The sequence below is a fragment of the Hermetia illucens genome, chromosome 4 (genome assembly GCF_905115235.1).
Source record: "Hermetia illucens chromosome 4, iHerIll2.2.curated.20191125, whole genome shotgun sequence".
NCBI lineage: Eukaryota > Metazoa > Arthropoda > Insecta > Diptera > Stratiomyidae > Hermetia > Hermetia illucens.
The window spans coordinates 26,073,960-26,093,888 of record NC_051852.1 but is presented as its reverse complement, the minus strand read 5'-3'; the positions used below and the strand labels follow the sequence as shown (position 1 = coordinate 26,093,888).

The 19,929-nt window shown below is 44.3% G+C and overlaps 1 protein-coding gene across 1 annotated transcript in view; it reads right to left on the bottom strand.

Annotated features, from left to right (window-relative positions):
* LOC119656110 (adhesion G protein-coupled receptor E4-like) overlaps positions 1-19,929 on the bottom strand; it is a 221,166-nt gene that overhangs the window by 55,171 nt on the left and 146,066 nt on the right. Inside the window, exon 4 of the mRNA XM_038062426.1 lies at positions 9,350-9,516. Coding sequence (XP_037918354.1) covers positions 9,350-9,516 — 167 coding nt within the window. The remainder of the gene's footprint in view (positions 1-9,349; positions 9,517-19,929) is intronic.

The window sequence follows — 19,929 nt, the reverse complement described above, 5'->3', positions numbered from 1 at the left end:
GAAATTTCCTCGTCTAGTTATCTCACCATCTAAATCTCTCGGCTACAGGTAAGATACTCGGCCAAGATTGCTTTATCCGTACCTTTCAGAAAATTGGCAATCAATCAATCAATCATCCAATGCACGTACGTACTATTCACCTTTCTGGAGAAATTCTTATCGTAAATTCTTGGACTGGATCGTGTCTGATACAATGAATGATAAGAAGGAATAAATCGTCTTACAGGACCTTTCAATTTCGTAGTAGCATTCTTCAGGAGGCCTATCGTAAATGGGCTTTGCACGGGAAGAAAGCAAACGGATAATCGGTGGGATGTGAACGTTTCCGAAATAAAGAAATCATGAAAGCTTCGAAATGAACGGTTGATGGTGCTTAAAGTGAAAGTCATTGTGTTTGAATCTTTTATAGAGATTTTAAGGTCATGTGTTTTCGTACAATGTTCCAGGACATCGGCTGTCGATTTATTGTGAAAGTTTAAAGAGTTACTTTCTTATCTGGTAGGTTGAATTCTACCAACCATTTCTAATAGAATTTTTCTCCAGAATAAGCTCAGAAGCAGTTGAAATGCTACTTAGGAAGGATACTAGTTCGGTTCATCTAATAGAAAGCCTTCCTAGTAACCAGTATGAGACGTTATGTTCTCTGGGTGCCAACCCTATGTATTGATAACTTATTACCACGAGTAATATAATAACAATATTTCCGCCGTAGCCGGTCTTAAACCCAGTTGTGGAAGGAGAAGGGATGGATAGTTTCAGTCTGAGTGGCTGTATACCACCGCAGCGTCTCAGGGGATAGGTGAGGAAAGTGCTGGAACTTTGAAGCCCACCAAAAATGAGGAGAAGGCGGATTTTAAGGTCCGGTACGGATAACCGGGGAGAGTCGTTTGACTTGGTGACTGGGGGGCTCGCATAATGGACAGTACGGCGTCAAAACCGCAAATCGACGTCTATGCACCACGATGACCAGGAGCCTGTTACACTTGCTGCAGGTGTTTGGCCACAATCTGTGGCGACCACTTCAGCAAGTTCTTGTTGGCAGCGGATGAAGTGGACTGAGGAAACGAACCTCTTCATCATTCGCTCCTACCACGAAATAACGGCGGGGGTGGTGTAGCATTTTACCGCTGCTTGTTGGACCAGTGTCCGGATAGCTGAGTGGTTAGAGGACAAGACCATCATGCGGAAGGTCGCGGTTCAAATCTCACTGGAAGCAGTGGCATTTGTATCGTGGTTTGACGTTTGGGATACCAGTCGACTGAGCTGTGAATGAGCACCTGAGTCAAATCAGGGTAATAATCTCGGGCGAGCGCAGTGTGGACCACATTGCCTCCTACAGTGTACTGTAGTGTACCGTTACGGTTTTGAATGAAGTGCTCTAACACACTTCAAGGCCCTGATCCTATATAGAGTGTTGCGCCAACGATAATTATTATTGTAGGATCAGAGATTCGTTGAGCGTTTCCTGCAATTCGCGCACGTGACTGTGCAGTGAGTCGCAGACCAGTACCGCTTTATTACTCGCAGCGACAGCGAAGCGTGTCCGACTTGAGGTCATTGGGGAAACTGGTGACCGAGAGTCGATGGGGGCAGAGGCGGCGGCATCAACAACATCATGCCGCACTGCAGGCAACAGTTTCAGTACTATCCGAAGCACTCTTCTCCACCGTCCAGCTGAGGTTTACGCTGAGGTTCGGGACGAATTCTAAAGAGCGTCTATAGAATTCTCGGAAATGGATCCTTTGCATAGATCAGGTATTCCCAGGCTCTATGCATCTTCAGCAACTCCGGGAGTTCTACTTCAAATCAATGATGAGAATGCATCTTGGCTCTGTGTTGATATGTCGCTGCTGCAAGTACAACCGCTCGTGTATTGTGGTGCAGTTACGGCTGTCAGATTGCACGGTCAGAAGATTCGCTTTCGTGTTATAGGTTTGAGTGACCAAAGAGATCCACTATGGAAAATTCGTCTGGAATGTCGGCGGGACTCACTAAGGCAGGACATTGCTAGACTAATTCAAATCAGCACTGGCAATGCCAACAGACGGGTGAAAAATCAAGTGCACAGGGTTTGCAGGAACTATACCGTCCTCAGTCAAACACCCGTAGTTGAAATTCTGAACACACTAAAGCAGGAATTGTCTGTCACATGCAGTCGCTTATCATGACATGGCGAAAGTCACTCCAGACGTGTCTAGAATGCAACTTACGCGAGGAACCAGCGGATTTTTTTCAAATTACTCAACGAATCCCAACAGAGCGTCCAGACAATATAGTTTTTGGTGACAGAAGCGAGAGAATATTGGAGTGGACTGGCATGTTGAACATGCTGGGCGAGTAAAAGTCCCCAAGATCAAAGCCGGTGGATCTTGACAGTATCCCGCATATCTGACTAATCGATGTGCTACATCTGTATCGCATTGATCCGAAACTAAGACAGTTTTTGGCGACCGTCATGAAAGGATGGCACATCGTCTTATAGCACCTTCACCTGAAGGAAGTTTAGGAGGATTAGACAAGCGTCGAATCCAAGCCATCCAAGAAGGTCATCATGAGCCGCATGCCGGACATAGCATTGGTGACCTCCATTCAAGCTATTACCAACACAGACTTCTACAAGTACCTAGGAATTCTGCAAGGAACCCAGAATCTGAAAGATGCTCTGCTGTCCGTATAATTGTGACGTGTATCTCTCGGGGAAGAATAAAATAAGCTCATTGACTGTATTCGACTGTGGACTGACTCCATTTAAATTGAAGGATCGTTTTTTCAAACCTCTGAGTGGGGTGAAGGCAGACCGAGAGCGGATCGAAATGAAATATCTTTGGCAGCCATCTGTCGATTTGTATTTTTCAAACAGATGGCTGTGTGCTGGGGAGCTCTTTGCTCACACGGAGGAATTCAAGTGTGCCACTCAGGACGGCATGGTAGCCCCCCGAGCTTATAAAAAGCTCAAAATGAAAGAGCGGGTGGAGAACGACCAGCGCAGAATGAGTAGTTCGGCGAACATGTCCGGTTTACCGATATGAGCCGCAAGCAGTACTTGATAGTTCTGCTTATAGCATGTATTGGGACCGGTAAGTTTTAACTGATCGCCATACTCCACATAAGAAGCCTGACGTACTGTTAGTGAACAAGACGGGTCGCCCCACGTATATTATTGATGTTGTTATTCCCCATAATAGCAACACTGAACGGAAATACGTGAAGAAGAAGGTGAACTATGAGCCACTGACTGGGAAAATCAAAGAAATTTGGTATCTCGAGCGGGTGGTTATATGATAGTTCCCATAATAGTGTTAGCTGAAGGTATTGTACCTAAATCCCTCACGGTTTCCTTTGATGTCCTGGGATCTCACACACAGTCTAGTTTAAACCACACTGAAGTACACCATTCTGCATACATGCTCGATGTTGGAGGAGTTCTTGACGATTCTCCCACTAACCTACCACCGGCCACCACCACCAGCGCCCCTTTAGCTTTTAACTAGGCAGGATCGTCCGAGCCTAAATGCTTGGTACTTGGTGCTAGTATTAGGTAAAATCGGGCATCTGGGATATTTCGAGTACCTCTAAACGATAAAGCTGGTCAATCCACCCGAATATTTTATGTGCTATGGCGTTCCGGAGAAATAAGATCCCATAGCGTTCCACTGTCTGCGATCTGTGATAGATAATGATGGATGAGGCAGAGGAATATTTAGTTTCCTCAGCCAAGATGTTTGGGAAAGCCTGAACTCAACTCCGGTGAGAATGAGCTAGATTATTAATTTGCGACTAAGCATCCAGCATCTTCTATACCGTTCTGCCAGATACCCTTCCTTATTACATTCCCTCTTCTCCTGAATCCCTGTGATCTAACCCAGTATGGTTTCCACAAAAAAATTCGTCAAAAACTTACTGCTAGGAAGAAGTTCCTGCCTTTTGATAATCATTCTGACTTGGTTTTTTTTTTCAAAACTGTCAGTCCATCAGTCAAATCTATAATATTTAAGTCCAGAAAGGAATAATTGACCAGTGTTGAGGCTTCACTCGATCGTGGAAACCTCAAATCATTTAGGTCTCACATTCGCAACTCTCGCAATCTGCCCAACGATCTCATCTCGTCAAATTCTCTGGTTCCTTCGCTAACTCCCCAACCTTTTCTTTCCTTTCTTCGATCCCCTTCGCTTTCACGGCTGCATGCAACCTACCTCGTATCTCCCACTACTTCCCACCTCCCCCCTTCATATCATTGGCATCCTTGACGGCAATGTTGACCCTGGTTACGACGGTTTACCAAATCTCTTTTTGATTGAGACTGATCAGTCCATTTCAACAACAGCCTGGAAGAGAATCATTTTCCTAGCCTGTGGAAAAGGGCTCTTAAATCCTTGAAATTTGTGGCTGGTTGTCCGCCCGCTTAGACCACCTCATAGTGAAAGAGCAACACGACTTTGTTAAACGTGGTTTCACTGCCTTTAAACTGCTCAATTTCACCAACTTTTTAGTCAAATCTTTAAATTCTCGACAGGAAGTGCATACTATCTACATTGATTTTGTCTAAACTCATTTCTGTCAGCATTCCCACATCACATGGCATGTGTAATGAACCTAGGGTAAATAGGAGGATCAAACGATCATCCTGAATGGCCAAAGACGACCTAGAGGGAAGAGCTATTTCAGGATCCTAAAAGGTTGGTGAAATTGACCGTGAAGGTCCGCCTGCAAGGACTGAAGCTCCATCAGCTCGGTTAATACGTTGTTGAACGCCTCTGTGCTAGCCAGGCTCGGGAATGTGTGGGATCGTTTGAGCGCTTTGATCCCTCACGTATCATTAGTATAAAAGTAACGTGTCTTTACTGATTTAAAAACGAACGCGAGCTAAGCCTTGGAAAATAAAAAAAAGAAAGGGTTCGACCGCGTCCGTGGAGCCGTAAGTTTCCGGACCCGAGTGCCGCGATCGAGAGGGAAGATCCACCACGGATCACAGATTCGATCATTGCGTCTCCTGCCTCAGATAGTTATTGAGGCGCGGCCTCTGAGCTTTGCTCCCATCCTTGACATCTTCAGGCCATTATTTAGAGAATGTCCCTATTAAGTTTTCAAATTAAAAACAAAAAATTAACTGAAATTCATGGTATCATATATTCATTGGAAATTCAGCTCCTCTTTGACAACCTTTTTGCCGTTCGTGAATTACGTCCTCTTGGCAGACTATGTTTACTGTGGCTTTTTATCCTTAAACTTTAAACTTTGCACCGCAATCTGAGCAAACTAATTCCCTGACTTTCCGACTAGATCTCCACGTCAATCATTCCTTTTTCTAATAACTTTCTTTTCGATTCACAGAGGTATCCGATTCTCCTCCTATATAAATTATCTATTACGAGGATGAAATCATCATCAACTTACTTTTCTCCTTGTCTAAAGCTAAAATTCGGGAGATCACGAAATTACCTCTAACTCCACTCTCTACGGCGCAAACAATGACATTTTGAAATCCGATTGTCGGTGGATCAGCTGTCCACCCACGAACTGGTCACCATGGCGCTACGCTTGCCTTGAAGTCGATTGAACTCTGAAGTTCATGTTGCAGCAACATACGCGTGCGCCTAGGTATGCAGCAAATCATTCCCCTCTGCCAAGATCAATTCGCCCGAATGCATTCAATAATGTGCAATCTGCGGGGAACATTAGGGTAATTACACATTATAGAACGCAATATTTGAGCATTCAGAAAGAGGGGAATGAGATTCCGCTCCCGTCGCGAAGCCGCGGTCACTACACATGCTTCTTACATTTCCAGTCAGTCCAGCCGCGTCTCTTTTGATGACTATGCATCCCGTTCTTTTTACGCCTTTTTTGCGTTCCATAACGATCTATAGTGGGCTCTTTATTTTCCTGATTCTTTATTGTCTACCTCCTTTTTACTTGTTCCTGCTTCTTCGATTCCGATGACGTTAACCTGTTTCCCGCTACATCTTCTGTGGCTTCCTATAATCCGTTGATACTCTGCCAATGGGTTTGCGCTAAATGTCAGTGAGTGTCACTTTACAAGTATGCTTGCTTAAGTTTCCACCCACTTCCACTTCCTGCCTCTTCTTCTTTTTCTTCAACCTTTGCCCCGTTCATAAGCAGGGTCCGTTCGTCGTGATCGTTTTCGCCATTTGGTTCTATCAGATGCCTGATTTGGATGCAATCGCGAGGCTTTTAAGTCATAATCAAGCGTATCAAGCCACCGTTGCTTCGGCCGGCTTTTTGGTCGCTTACTATTAAGTTTGATGTTTAGACCAATCTTGGCAAGTGAATTCTCATTAGCGCGAATTACGTGAATATATCATCGAAGACGCCTCTCTCGCAATTTTTTCACGATCGGTGCTACTCCATATATATCGCCAATATCCTCATTTCGGATGTGGTCAAAACGTGTCACGCACTAGTCTAACGCAACATCTTCGTCTCCATTGCCGCAAGACGCTGTTCATAGTCTTTTATAGTCGGCCAACACTCAGAACCATAGAGAGCGACAAGACGGACGACATTGCGGTAAATTTTAGATTTGAGGGGTTCGTTGACACGTTGATCACAAAGAACACCAGTTGTGGAACACCACTTTATCCAGGTTGCGGTAATGTGTGAAGCAATTTCATAATGCCGTTCTCTATTGGCTGATAGTATTGACCCGAGATATTTAAATCGCTGAGTTCTAAGCTGCTAACAGTGATTGTGACTGTTTCTAGGGATTGGTCCTCAAAAATTCAGTTTTATTTAGATTCAATTAGAGACAATGTTGGATGCACTTCTTTGGTGAACACCGATAGAGACACGAAGCAGTTTTGATACACGCGAGTTCTTCTGACACTAAGTGTTGTCATAGTGCATACCAGATGTGGGACACGGTAAACGCTTGATCTAGATCCAGAAATGCAATATAAAGAGGGCGATGCTTCTCGCGGTGTTTTTCCACGAGTAACTCCACTACCCCCATGAAGCTCCCACTAGGTGGGCAACCCCAAACAACAGAGCTGAACGCATATACAACAGGAGTTCATTTGAAGTATGTGAATTCAGGGGCTATCCCGGTAAGGTTTCGTGACTTATTGCCACTTCAGATGCGTCCCCGTACAGACGCGAACCTGATCGCCTTAATTAGGCCTTTGGAGCATTCGCTTACTGTATCACGGCCGGCAAGCCAATGTAATACAGCGTCTCCGGGTACCACCACTATGGATGTTCTTCTAGGATACTTGGTTTTGGTTCGGCTGACAGGGTTGCTGTCCCGTCTTCCTCCCCGCCATCTCTGAGCACCAATTGTGCTGACAGGTGCTGAACTGCTCTAAATGTCGGTGATGATTGTGGAAGTGGATAATCAACAAATTCTTCAGTTGACATCTACTCGAAATATTCTCGCTATCTGACCGTCGCGGCTCAACGGTTGGTAAGCAAAGTACCGTTCTTGTCATTCACGCAACAGAAATGTTCGACATCCTGTGTGCGTTCGTTTCGGCTTTTGGTAAGTCGATGCAGATCTCTCTCGCCTTCCCGAGAGTCCAGTTTATCGTAAAGATTTTTGTAATGGACCGCGACTACTTTCTTTGCTTCCCGGTTGGAATTCTTATAAATTTGCCAATTAGCAGGCGTTTTATCGTCGAGAAATTTGTGATAGAGGCGTTTCTTTCCACGGACCTTCATTTCAACATCGTCATTCCAAAGTCAGGTATCTCGGTTGATGTACCGCTTATTTGGCTTGATGACCCCGAGGGTTGCATAGGCCGCTTTGTGGATCGTGCTTTTAATTTGGTTCCACGATTCTTCCACATTCGTAATGGTTGGTAGTCGCGTAAGTGAGATCATTTCTTCTTTCTTCTCATGAAATCGCTACCATTTAATGCGCGCCGGGCCAGCGCGTTCCTCACGATGTTTTATCGGTTGCTTAATTCGCAGGACGGTAATCAACAGCAGTTGTTGAGGTGCGATGCTCGCATAGGGAACGGCTTTGCAATCAGTGACGGTGGAAACATGTCGGCGTCTTATGAGAATATAGTTGATTTGCGTTTTACTATTCCCATTATAAAATTGAGGAGGATGCGACAATCATTTGGTGAACCATGTATTCATAAGTACAAGGTCATGGGCATCCACAAAATCGATTAAACACTCGCCACCCTCATTGCGCACTCTAAACCCTTTTCCCTCGTGGCACGTGTTACCGTCTGCCTTTTGCACTCACATGACCATTAAGGTCACCGGCAGTGATGATATAGTCGTCAGCAGGCACGTGACAAGTCTTTGCATCGAGAAGTTGCCAGAAGGCATCTCTCTCGTCATCAGGTTGACCTGTCTGTGGTGCGTACGCGATGAAGAAGTGAATAGTGCAATTAGGTGATATAATGGTGAGCTTTATCAACCGAGCATCAAATCGTTCGACTTCTTTAATGGCATCACGGAAACCCTCTGAGATGGCAATGCCATCATCATATTGAGTGTGTGGGCTACCAAAATAGGGAAGTTTATAGCCGTTTTTACCGCGTTCGCTTTCTAAGTCGCAGCTTTTGGCATGAGACCATTGGGCTTCTAGCAGAGGGCAGATATCAATGTGCCTTTTCCGAAGGGTTCTTACGAGTTCCTCGGCCTTTCCAGTTAGGGTACCAACATTTAGCGCGGAGGCACGTATTTGTTTTGGTCGGACTAACTTCTTTATGCCCTCACGTCGTCCATACGTCAAGAACCTTTGCCCATTTCTCGACAGGACCGGAGCCCGTCCTGCCGCGTCGACTGAGATGGACGCCCTAGCATTTTTCCCAGGCCTGTTACTCGATGCGAACATGTTGCTTCTAACGAGATTGGATCCATTTTCTTGGTTGGCCTTGGAATAACTTGAACTATACTTTATTTATCTGTTTCACTGATCTCTTTCACTTTCACTTTCACTTGCCTCAAATCCTCCTCTTCTTTCTGGGGTTTGGGACCAACACATAAAAGATACACAAAACCTTTCATACCCGAAACGTTCAGCTTCCGGTTTCCCGATTTATTCAATTATTTTTTGACCCTTTTAATAGATCCATGTGCCTTGGTGATTCTAGTCACTAAGTTTTTGAGGCGTGGTCATGTAGGTTTGATGATCGAATGTAAATTGAACGAGGGTAAAATATATTCATTTTTTGTATACCGTATTTCGGGAACCAACTCCTAATTTTAGGGAATTATTTATTAATTATTTTATTTCAAGGACTGACTGTTACTTCTTCAGTAAGTTCTTGATATATTGGGTATGCCTTTATAATTTGATTAAAGGCATATTAACATCTGATATTATAAGCCAATATCCTGCATGTAAACAACGAATAATTTATTCAACACTCACCTGTACTGGGCTAGCATCCTTCCCATTTTCGGTTCAGGCTGTGGGATTAAATTGACACTATTTCGAAAGACGGTTAATGCATGATGACAACAACAGCACAGCCAACATAACGACGCCAATTTCATGAATAATAATGCAAGCGACAACGACAGACATAATTCCGAATCCTGAAAACAATAAAAAAAATCGGAATATAATATAAATGGGGACAGCAATATTACGAGTGCTTTATCATTATCCTGACATATCTACTTTCCCATTGAATGAAAGATTCTTTCATAGTTTCATTTTGCCCATTGTTCCCCAGAGAATCACAATAATTACAACATGTCCATTATTACTTTCATCACGAATAAATAATGAAATGATTTCAATGGCTCCCAATTTATTCATCCAATTCACTGAACTCAGTGTTTTTGCTCAGTGAAACGTGAAAAGGACTATTGGTTATTGAAAACGCCATTTATGAAGGAGTGCGCATTTAATCTGGCCATTGTCAAAGCGCGTAAAATTTAATTAAAACCAGTCAAAGATCGGAAATTGCATGTAGTAAGTATGGAGGGTTTTGTAGGGTTTTATTTTGATGAAATGAGAAATACATGCGTTCATTCATGCCGGAGTGACACAAGAGATTGATATCTTAATCAAAGATTCCCATCTTGGAAATGGTAATGTTAAGTGATGAGTAAAAAGCACTTGAATTTGCGGAGTTGGTCCTAGCTAGCTCATCTGAGTGTAATTATGCGGTCTTTCCCACGATGAATTATTTGAAATAATAAAAAAAACTTGTTTTTTCTTATTCGCTAGTGTTGATATTTTTATTTGGCAAACACCGATATTTCGGGAACCACTTGTCACAAGTCCAGGACTTGTTAGCACTGATGAAGGGAACAAGTGGTTCCCGAAATATCGATATATACTTCTGGAATGAACATAAGGGGGGTTGTCGGGTTAATTTCTGAAATGTGGAAATATACTATTATTAATTTTATTTGTGCAGATATCGGAACCGGATGTATTTTGAGGCCTAGATTTCGTAGAGATGCACCGCTGTGGTTTTTCAGATTTTTCGGTTGGGTAAGTACTGAGACCTAGACCTGTTACACTTTTTGGGGGTCTTATTTTGAGCCCTCACTCCCCCACCTTCCACCCGATATCAAATATGAAACCACTTTTGCAAAGTACTAAATGAGGCCTTTCATTTGATACCCCACATGGCCACATTTTATGAAAAAAAATTTGCACCCTCCACTCACATGTATGGGGAGCCTCCCCTTAAACTTAACACAAAATGGCGCCATGCATGTAAAGGGAACTTCCGCGGCAAGGTGGAGAAGTCCTTAGGAGAAGAAGCACAAGTACGGGCCAGAAAGCAGGAGATTGTTATATAATGTAAGGACATTGATGAAATCACGACCAGGGAGGATATCCGCGATGCCTTAGAAAAGCAGTTCGGACTACTTGGCTTGCAAGATTCCGCAATCAGGGGACTGAGGAAGGCATACAGAGGCACGCAAACGCCAATCATAAGTTGACCAGCGTTCAAACTGCTGGCGGCTGGTAAAGTAAAAATAGGTTGGGGCGTTTGCCGACTCAGTGAGCAGGTTTCCCTCAAGCGCTGCTTTAGATGCTAGGAATTTGGCCACATAGCGGCGAAATGCACCGGTGACCGTGACAGGCCAAAAAGTTGCAGAAAATGTGGGGGAGAAGGTCATATGTTCAGGGAGTGCAAGGCTAAGCCTGAATGTATGCTTTGCAAGGAGAAAAAGGGCGTCGACTGTCGGCACGTTGCAGATAGCAGCAGATGCCCAGTGTTTAGGAGAGCCTTGAATGCAGTAAAAAAATGAGGTTGATACAAATCAACCTCAACCACTGCGAGGCAGCGCAAGACCTTTCCTCGCAGATCATCTATGAGAAGGGAATCGAAGCTACCATAATCAGCGAGCCTTATCTCAATAATAAGAGCGGTGTCTGGATTGCAGATGTAACTGGCAAGACGGCAATATGGGCGTGTGGAAATCAAGCCATTCAAGAAGTGATGGAGTTTCCAGAAGTTGGATTTGTCAGGGCAATAATAGCTGGTATCTATATATATAGTTGCTATGCTCCATCAAGCGCGACGATAGAAAGAATTCGCAAGAATGTTAGGTATGCTAGTCTTGGCTGCAAGAAATCGAAACCCCAAGATCATAACGGGTGATTTCAACGCGTGGGCCGTGAATTCTGGCAGTTTCAGTACGAACACCAGGGGCCGTATCCTGCTCGAGGCTTTCGCGGAGCTAGACTTGGTGCTTGCCAATACGGGAAATGTTTCCACTTTTCGTGGGACATGATTTGTCAGTGAGCATTATACTCACAGCGACCACCAGTCGATTTTCTTCCAGATCGAACATGGGCCATGCGGCGATGTGCGTTCCCGTGAAACTGGAAATCGGGGTTGGTCTGTGAAAGGGTTTGAGGAGGATGCATTCATAGAGATGCTATTGGGACGCCAAAATCCCGGTGGTGCGGCTACAGAAAAGGTAGAGCAAATGATGGGACACATAACGAGAGCATGCGATGCTGCTATGCCGAGGCGACGAGTTCTCGCAAAAAGGTGCTGAAATTGGAGGAATGAAGAGATCACGGTGTTATGGGATGAGCTAGAAGGATCTGCCAACGATCTAGAGGAAGACCGGACTTCGACGAGAATCGGCTAGTATATGTGAACCTTCGAGGTAGGCTTAAGCAGGCTATACGAACCAGCAAGCTAGAATGCTTCAAGGAACTTTGCGCAGAGGCAGACCAAATCCCCTGGGGAACGGCGTACAGGATAGTTATGAAGAATATGAGAGGGCGAACACCACAACTGACTTGTCCGCATCTTCTGCTCGATATCGTGATGGCGCTCTTCCCCCCGGATAAAGTGGAGCGTAAAGAACACAAGCAAGCATTGGACGTCTACACCATACTTGCGGTAACTGAGGAGAAACTTGCGCAAATTTGCCGGAGAATTGGTGATAGCAAAGCACCCGGTGTGGATACTGTTCCCAATAAAGCTCTTAAACTCGCTGTCGAGACCAGACCCGACTGGTTTATCAGCGTTTTTGAAACATACATGGTAGAAAGAATTTTCTCCGACCGGTGGAAGGGGCCAAAACTAGTTTTGCGCCTGAAGCCGAATAAGCACCCAGGACACTCATCATTTGCCTCGTCGACATGACAGGAAAGATGCTCGACTGTTCCTTATCATCGAATATAAGGATGGACTATCGAAGTGACATTTAGATTTTGTCAGGCCCACTCAACGGTCAACGCCGTAAACGTTGTTTTGAAGCTGGCTCAAGACGCGATATCGTCTAAAAAATGTTGTGCCGTGGTGACGTTGGACATCAAAAATGCGTTCAATTCCGTAAGTTGGGAGTGGATAAAAAGCTCACTGGCTACCACGGGTGTCCCTAGTTATTTGACTAAGCTCCTCGACAGTTACCTTTCGGAGAGGACACTTTGGTGCGACACGGATGAGTCATCGCAAGAGTACCACAGGGCTCAGCGTTGGGTCCTCTCCAGTGGAACGTCATGTACAATGGGGTCCTTGTCCTTCTCGTGCCAAAGGAAGCCACGATAATCGGTTTCGCAGATGATCTAGTTGTGGTTGTCGTCGCGAAACAACCTGAAGACGTTGAGGTGTGTGCTAACGAAACCATTAGCGCCATAAGAGCGTGGCTGGAGATGGTTCAGCTTGACCTTGCGGAACAAAAGACTGAGGCAGTGTTGATTACCAATCGTAGGAAGAGGAATATGGTTAATATTCGTGTTGGTGGTCACGTCATCACTACGAAACTGGATATCTGGACTATGCCTGTGAGAAAGCTGCAAATACCAGCATATCGTTAGCGCGGATGATGCCTAACATTGGAGGCCCAAGATACAGTCGTAGATTACTTGTGGCCGGAGGGGTTCGCTCCACACTGTTATACGAGGCACCAGTTTGGGTGGAAGCACTAGTGTGTGAAAGTAATCGTAGTTGGGTAAATATGACTTACCGCTTAGTGGCGCTAAGGGTGTGTAGCGCCTTCAGAACAATATCAGGCGAGGCAGCGTGACACATTTCGACGACATTCTGGCAAGTGAGGCACGCTGCCTGTACGAGACAAGGAAAATGAATCCTCCTGAAAAGGAGGAAGGCAAGGTGAGAGTCGCTGGAGAAGTGACAGCAATGGTGGGACAACTCGCAGAGGTGTCACTGAACCCACACTTTGATTCCCCGCATTGAGGAGTGGATCCAGCGACGATACGATGAGATTAACTACCATCTGACGCAATTCCTGTCAGGACATGGTGGTTACAGGAAGTACTTGCACCAATTCAGGCTGGATGATTCTCCCTTTTGTCCTGAATGTGGTTGCACACCTGAGGACCCGGAGCATGTTATGTTCCACTACCCACGATTTTTCTCAGAAAGGAGGAGTCTGGAAGACTCCCTGAAAACCAACTTAAGCCCACAGAATATCGTCGGGGAAATGTTGAAGTCGGAGGGAAACTGGTGTGCGGTGAACTCCGCAATCAAAAGAAAACAGGAGGAACTTGGAAGAGCGGAGTGCGCAAGGAGGATGAGAAGAACGGAAGGCTTGGTCGCTTAAAGCGCAGTCTACCCCGCGAAGTAATGCTTTGCGGCGGTTCCACGGGGAAATAAGAAGGAGAAATTGGGGGTGGTTTTAATGGTTGAGGATCTCACACGCTGCTGCAACCTGGCGCGGCAGTGTCTTTGTAAGATTTCACATAAAACCTTAAAAACAAGTTTTTTATTATTTCAAGATATTTTCCTGTCGCAATTTTTCTAGCAACTTAATTCTAGGACTCCTGAGGGATTATTTCATTACCCATATTTTCGCTGTTGACGCACGATCTTATTTTTTAAAAACAATTTATGCTATGTAGAATCAGGTGCTCAGCCACGTGAATAGTTAATTACTATCCCTTTGATGATGCTGAAAGCCCCTCTCAAAAGCTGTTGGAATAATTTTGATTAGGTGGATTTGAAGTTGTTTATTTAGCCAGCAAAGTGAATTAGGCTTTGATATGTGAGCAACTCATTTAGGAAAAGCAAAATAACAGCATTCACGTGTTTATTTGGCGCACAAATTTAAATTGAGGTCTCGAGAGGAATATGAACTTTTCGATACTTCTTGGAATCAATTAAGCTCGGATGGTGGGATTTTGCAGGCTGCGAAAGGATGTTGTCTGGAATTACATTGATTTCGAGAAATAAAGTGGAAGACTAGATGTATACGCTCCTGGTTTTGATTGATGTTAATACTCCTGCTCTTTGGAACAGGGAGCAGGGATGAATAGGAATATTTGAGCTCTGTCGTGGTATAATGACAATAGTATCATTGTTCGCAAAGTATATTGGTTGGTAGGGCTTTACCTACTTTGACACAATGGAAAACGTGAAAATGGAGATCTGCCATTCTAAATTAGGATAAAAGCTTACCCGTGTTGTAGAAACTAGGGGAAGGTCATGGAAAACATGGAGTGGGCATAGCGAATAGGGTATGAACTTACGAAAATTACGCTTCAGCAAAGGATACAAAATGAATTGTGTGATAACGTAATTTGTTGGTTCTGGGAATGCACATAGTAGGCTGCATAACTCAAAAAAGGAATTAATGGGAAATCATTCAAATTGGATACTATGCATCTGAGTAATAGAACACGATTTGCTAGAATCCTTTACGGAATGGAGAAAATCTCAAAGGTGCTTTCTGATATTCAGATCCATGGTAAGGATGAGTGCAAATGTTTCTTAGTGGGAATTCCGACGATATTGGAACTCTGGAATAAACAAATTGGATTGTGGGGCTCGGGAGACAAGTCCTTTCTCTTTTGCAGCGCTGTACTTTTGTACACTGGAAAGCCTAGTGGTAGCAGCCACGAATGTTAGATAGTTGTTGTTGATAGTTACCGGGAATAACGTTTTCATGGCCAGTGAGCTATTCCACATAAATTGTGCAGCCTTACGCACCAAGTGTCGCGCCTCAAAATGGGACAAATTGTACTAAGTGGTCCTCAAGGTTGGGGGTTAGGTAGGGCTGACAACCCTACACGGAGAAGAACTTGTTACGAAACCACAACAGGAGCCTCGGACTGGACGGATAACACAACGAAGAGCCCGGCAACGACAACGGGATAACGATTCGCATATTTTCTCATGGAGCGTGCGCTCCCTGTGCAGAGATGAAGCTACCAAGCAGCTAGCCGATACCCTGTCCCAATATAGGGCTGATATTAGAGCGTTACAGGAGATGCGTTGGACAGGGACCGGTTTTCTGGAGAAGAGTCGCTACACCATATATTATAGCGGCCATCCAGTAAATCATGTGCTCGGAGTAGGTTTCTCAGTTAGCCGAAAAATGAAACTTGCTGTTATCGGCTTTGAAAACATAAGCAAAAGGCTATGCACTCTAGGCCTGCGAGGCAAATCTAGAAATATAACCCTCATTAACGTTCACGCTCCGACAGAGGAGTCTGCACAGTCGGAGAAGGCTACCTTCTACGAGGTAGTAGAACGAACCCTCGAAGCCTGTCCCAGATATAATATCGAAGTCATACTTGGGGATTTTAACAGCCAATTAGGGATGGAGCCCGTATTCAGGCGGTACCTCGGCTCCCATAGCTTACATTACAATACAAATGATAACGGCCTGCGGATTATTCAATTAGCAGTGTCACACGAAATGGTTGTTGGAAGTACCTGGTTTGCGCGGAAAACGGTCCACAAACATACGTGGGCCTCTCCAGACGGGACCACTTTCAACCAAATTGATCACGTGTAGATCGAACGCTTTGATGAATGTCAGAATATATAGGGGGTCAATATAGACTCGGATTACTATCTCGTTAGTATGGTGTTCTGAGCTCGAATAACAACACCACCCAGAATCCCCTCTGACAATCAGATGAGAGTTAACACTGAAGCCATCCACAACACAGCTCTCCGCAACCCCTATAAGAGGGAAATGGATGCCGTAATAACCGTAATACTTTGATGAACTACTGAACAACCAGAACATCGGCGAGTTGGAGGTCCTGCCAACTGAAGATGACGGACAAATGTTGCTACCACCAAGTATGGAAGGAACAGTCCGTGCAATTCATCGGCTAAAAAACCGTCTCCAGGAGCCGGTGCAATTACCACCGAATTAGTTAAATAAAATAAATATGAAGTACACCAAGTGGTTCATCAACTTGTGTTCAAGGTGTAGCATAGCGAATCGATGCCTGACGACTGGCAAAGAGGCATTATCTGTCTGATACATAAAAAGGGAGATATCACGCAGTGCAGCGATCATAGAGGTACCACGCTGCTGAGTACCATCTATAAGATATTCTCAGCTATCTTACTAGGCCGGATAGCCCCATACGCTCAGAACATCATTCGCCCATACCAAAGAAGCTTCACTTCAACAGAGCCTATGTCAGCTTACAAAAACTGTTTCGCCCGAAACGTCTCACTATAGGGTCAAAGCTCTTACTGTACGAGACAATGATCTTGCCAATCCTCATGTATTCTTCGACGACTTGGGTTCTAAACAAGGAAAATTGCGAACTCTTGGCCGGGTTCGAGAGAAGAATCCTCCCAAGAATTTTTGCCCCCTACATGAGAATGGACGATTCCGTAGCCTACATAATGACGAAATCTATGAGCCATACCATGACCGTCAGGTTGTGGATAAAATCCGGCTCAATAGGTTACAGTGGGGAGGTCACTTAATTCGTATGGATGAGGATGATCCAGGACGCCAGACAGCTTTTAGGGATATCGAATTGGTGGACCTCGGCGCAGAACCGGGATGTGTGGAGTTCCTTATTAAGGCAGGCCTAGACCGGATACCGGTTGTTGCGTCGTTGATGGTGATGAAAGGTAGATGGACGATTTCGTTGTGGATATAGTCAGTATGAGTGAAGATGATTAAGCCCAGAAAGTCTATAGTGGTAGTGTCTACCGTAAACAAAAACACGTAGTAGATCCTGCCTCAGATCGAGCGATGGCGCAGGCCAGGACACTAGACAGGTTTTAGAGTCATTGGCGCACTTCGGCGCAAAACTTTCTATTGCAGATATAGACCGGACATCGGTTGTTCTATTGTTGATGAGGTGAAAGGATATTGACCGAAAGCTTACTTAATGTTATATAAACAGGAAAAAACGGCAGCAATGCAAACAGGATAATAACCGTTTAAATTTCCAAACCTCGCACCCCCTTCCTTTCCTTACAAATGTCAAAACTTTCAAAAATACGTCCCATCCGAAGTTATTATTTGCAGTTTCAATAAGGGACAGTTAATCTTTCTCATATAGCAACAACCAGTTCTGATCTGATCACCTAGGTTAAGCGTTGCTGGGTGTGCTTAGAATTTAGATGGGGACAACTTGGGAACATTTGATTTTTTTGTTAATTTTGAAACAGATTTACTTGCTCCTTCTCATTTTTCTATTTGCATGTTTTAATTGTAAATGTCGGGAGTCTCCAGAAAGAAGGATGGAGGATTTTGAATAATATTGCACCAGAAATTCCTTACATAAAAAACATGAAATATTAAGGTCGAAATACGAAAATGATGTGATCAGCTTCGGTTCTTGTTTTGATTAATTTGAAAATTGTTATCGTGCTGATTGATTGTTGCTCTGCAAACATTGATTCATTTGATGTGTTTTCGTTGTTCCAGTATATTAGCAATATCAGCCACTAGGTCAGGGTGATTTATTTATTTTCCTAATTTATGTAAATTGATTATTTTCGTTTTATCGGTGATGTATGATATTTCAAACTTCCTTGTGTGGAGGACATGATGAAGTTCAATAGATTTTTCCTAGGAAAATGCCACGTGTTAACTTTACTGACCCTGGAATTGAAGATTAACAACTAGGAAAACAAGGATCTCATTTTGTGGGGCCATTAATCAACAAGCTTAATTTATTCCTATGGTAATGGGAAACTTTATGTCAATTGCCATATCGAAAATGCCCAAACCGCTTTTGTTAAGCTGAACATCATGGAGAAATGAGGTAGTGGAAGGGACATACCTTAAGAAAGGGTAGCGATTCTATTGCAGATTTCGCACTATTCTGGCGAAAAATAATTAAAGAAAAAATAAAACCGGTGGAAATGTTCTTACGAAACTTTTACTGCTTCCCCAAAAAGCGTAGCAAGGGAAAAATATTTGTCTTCATCTCCCTTTGGGAATATCAACACTCTGATTCTCAATTTGTAACCTTTCCATTTATTGTCAATTATAAACTGACTACAAACCGCTTTAATTGGATTATTGGTTCCGTAGTATGTACATCATTACAAAGAGTTACTGAATCGCTATTCAAATTTTATCGGTACACACCTTGGATATTGAGCCTTAGCGAAAAAACCCGACTTTTGGCCCGCCAGATTTAGGGACGAAGATCGAATCTCAAGCGCACTGCACCTTTCTTCCCCTCAGCCCCGGGGAAAAAAGGTTTTAGCATGGAGACGGAGTCATTCTTGGGCCTGCCATCGACGTCAAACGTACAGACGTGGTTGAGCTGAAAAGAGGAAATTTGTGTTTGGGGCTGTCTCTGAGGCTCTGAAGCATCATCCTTCTGTGCCTCGACGATTACCGAAAAAAATAACCCTATCCGGGATTTTGACCTCTCAAATGCGTGAGAAAGCGTCTGCAACTACATTGTCCTTGCCGGACACGTGCTGGATGCCCGAAGTAAAGTTGCTTATGAAGTTCAGGTGCTGAAGTTGGCGAGGGGATGCTTTGTCGGCTTCTGCTTGAAAGCGAAGGTTTATGGTCCGTGAATCCAGCGAACGGTTTGGCTTCTAGGGAATATGGGAAGTGTTTGATTGCCATGTACGCGGCTAATAGCTTACGATCGTAGGCGCTGCAGTTCCGTTGAGTTGTATTCAATTTCTTGGAAAATAAGCTCAACGGTTTGGTTCACCTTTTGGTGAAGGACAGCACCTACTGCGATCTCTGAGGTATCGAAGAATATGGCTAGGGGTTGTTGAGGGAATGTCAGGAGTGTAGCGTTGCCAGTTGTCGTTCGGCTAGCACAAATGCTTAGATGGCCTCTGCAGACCATGCAATTACGCGTGAGTCTTTGGTTTTGGGCCCAAACGAGAAGGTGTTGAGGATCGCCTGATGTTGTGCGGCTTTGGGAAAGAAACGACGATAGAAATTTGACATGCTCAGAAACGCAGATCTTTGACTGTTTTTGGTTATGGGAAGTTTGTGATGGTCTGAACCTTGTCACCTGCTGTTGAATAAATTTACATTTTTCAACGTTAAGTACAAGACCGGCCTCAACGAGACGTTGAAAAATACATTCGAGATGCTCCAAACGCTCAGACGCAGAGGAAGAGGTGATCAACGTACATTAGTTAAGGTTTCACAGGACAGAGTGCATGAACCTCTGAAAAGTTTGCGCCGCATTGCACAGACCAAAGGGCATCCGTGTGAACCACCCGAAAAGTCGGAAGGGTGTGCATATTGCCGTTTTCGGAATATCTTTTGGAGCTACAGGGATTTGATGGCACGACTTGGCTAAGTCCAAGG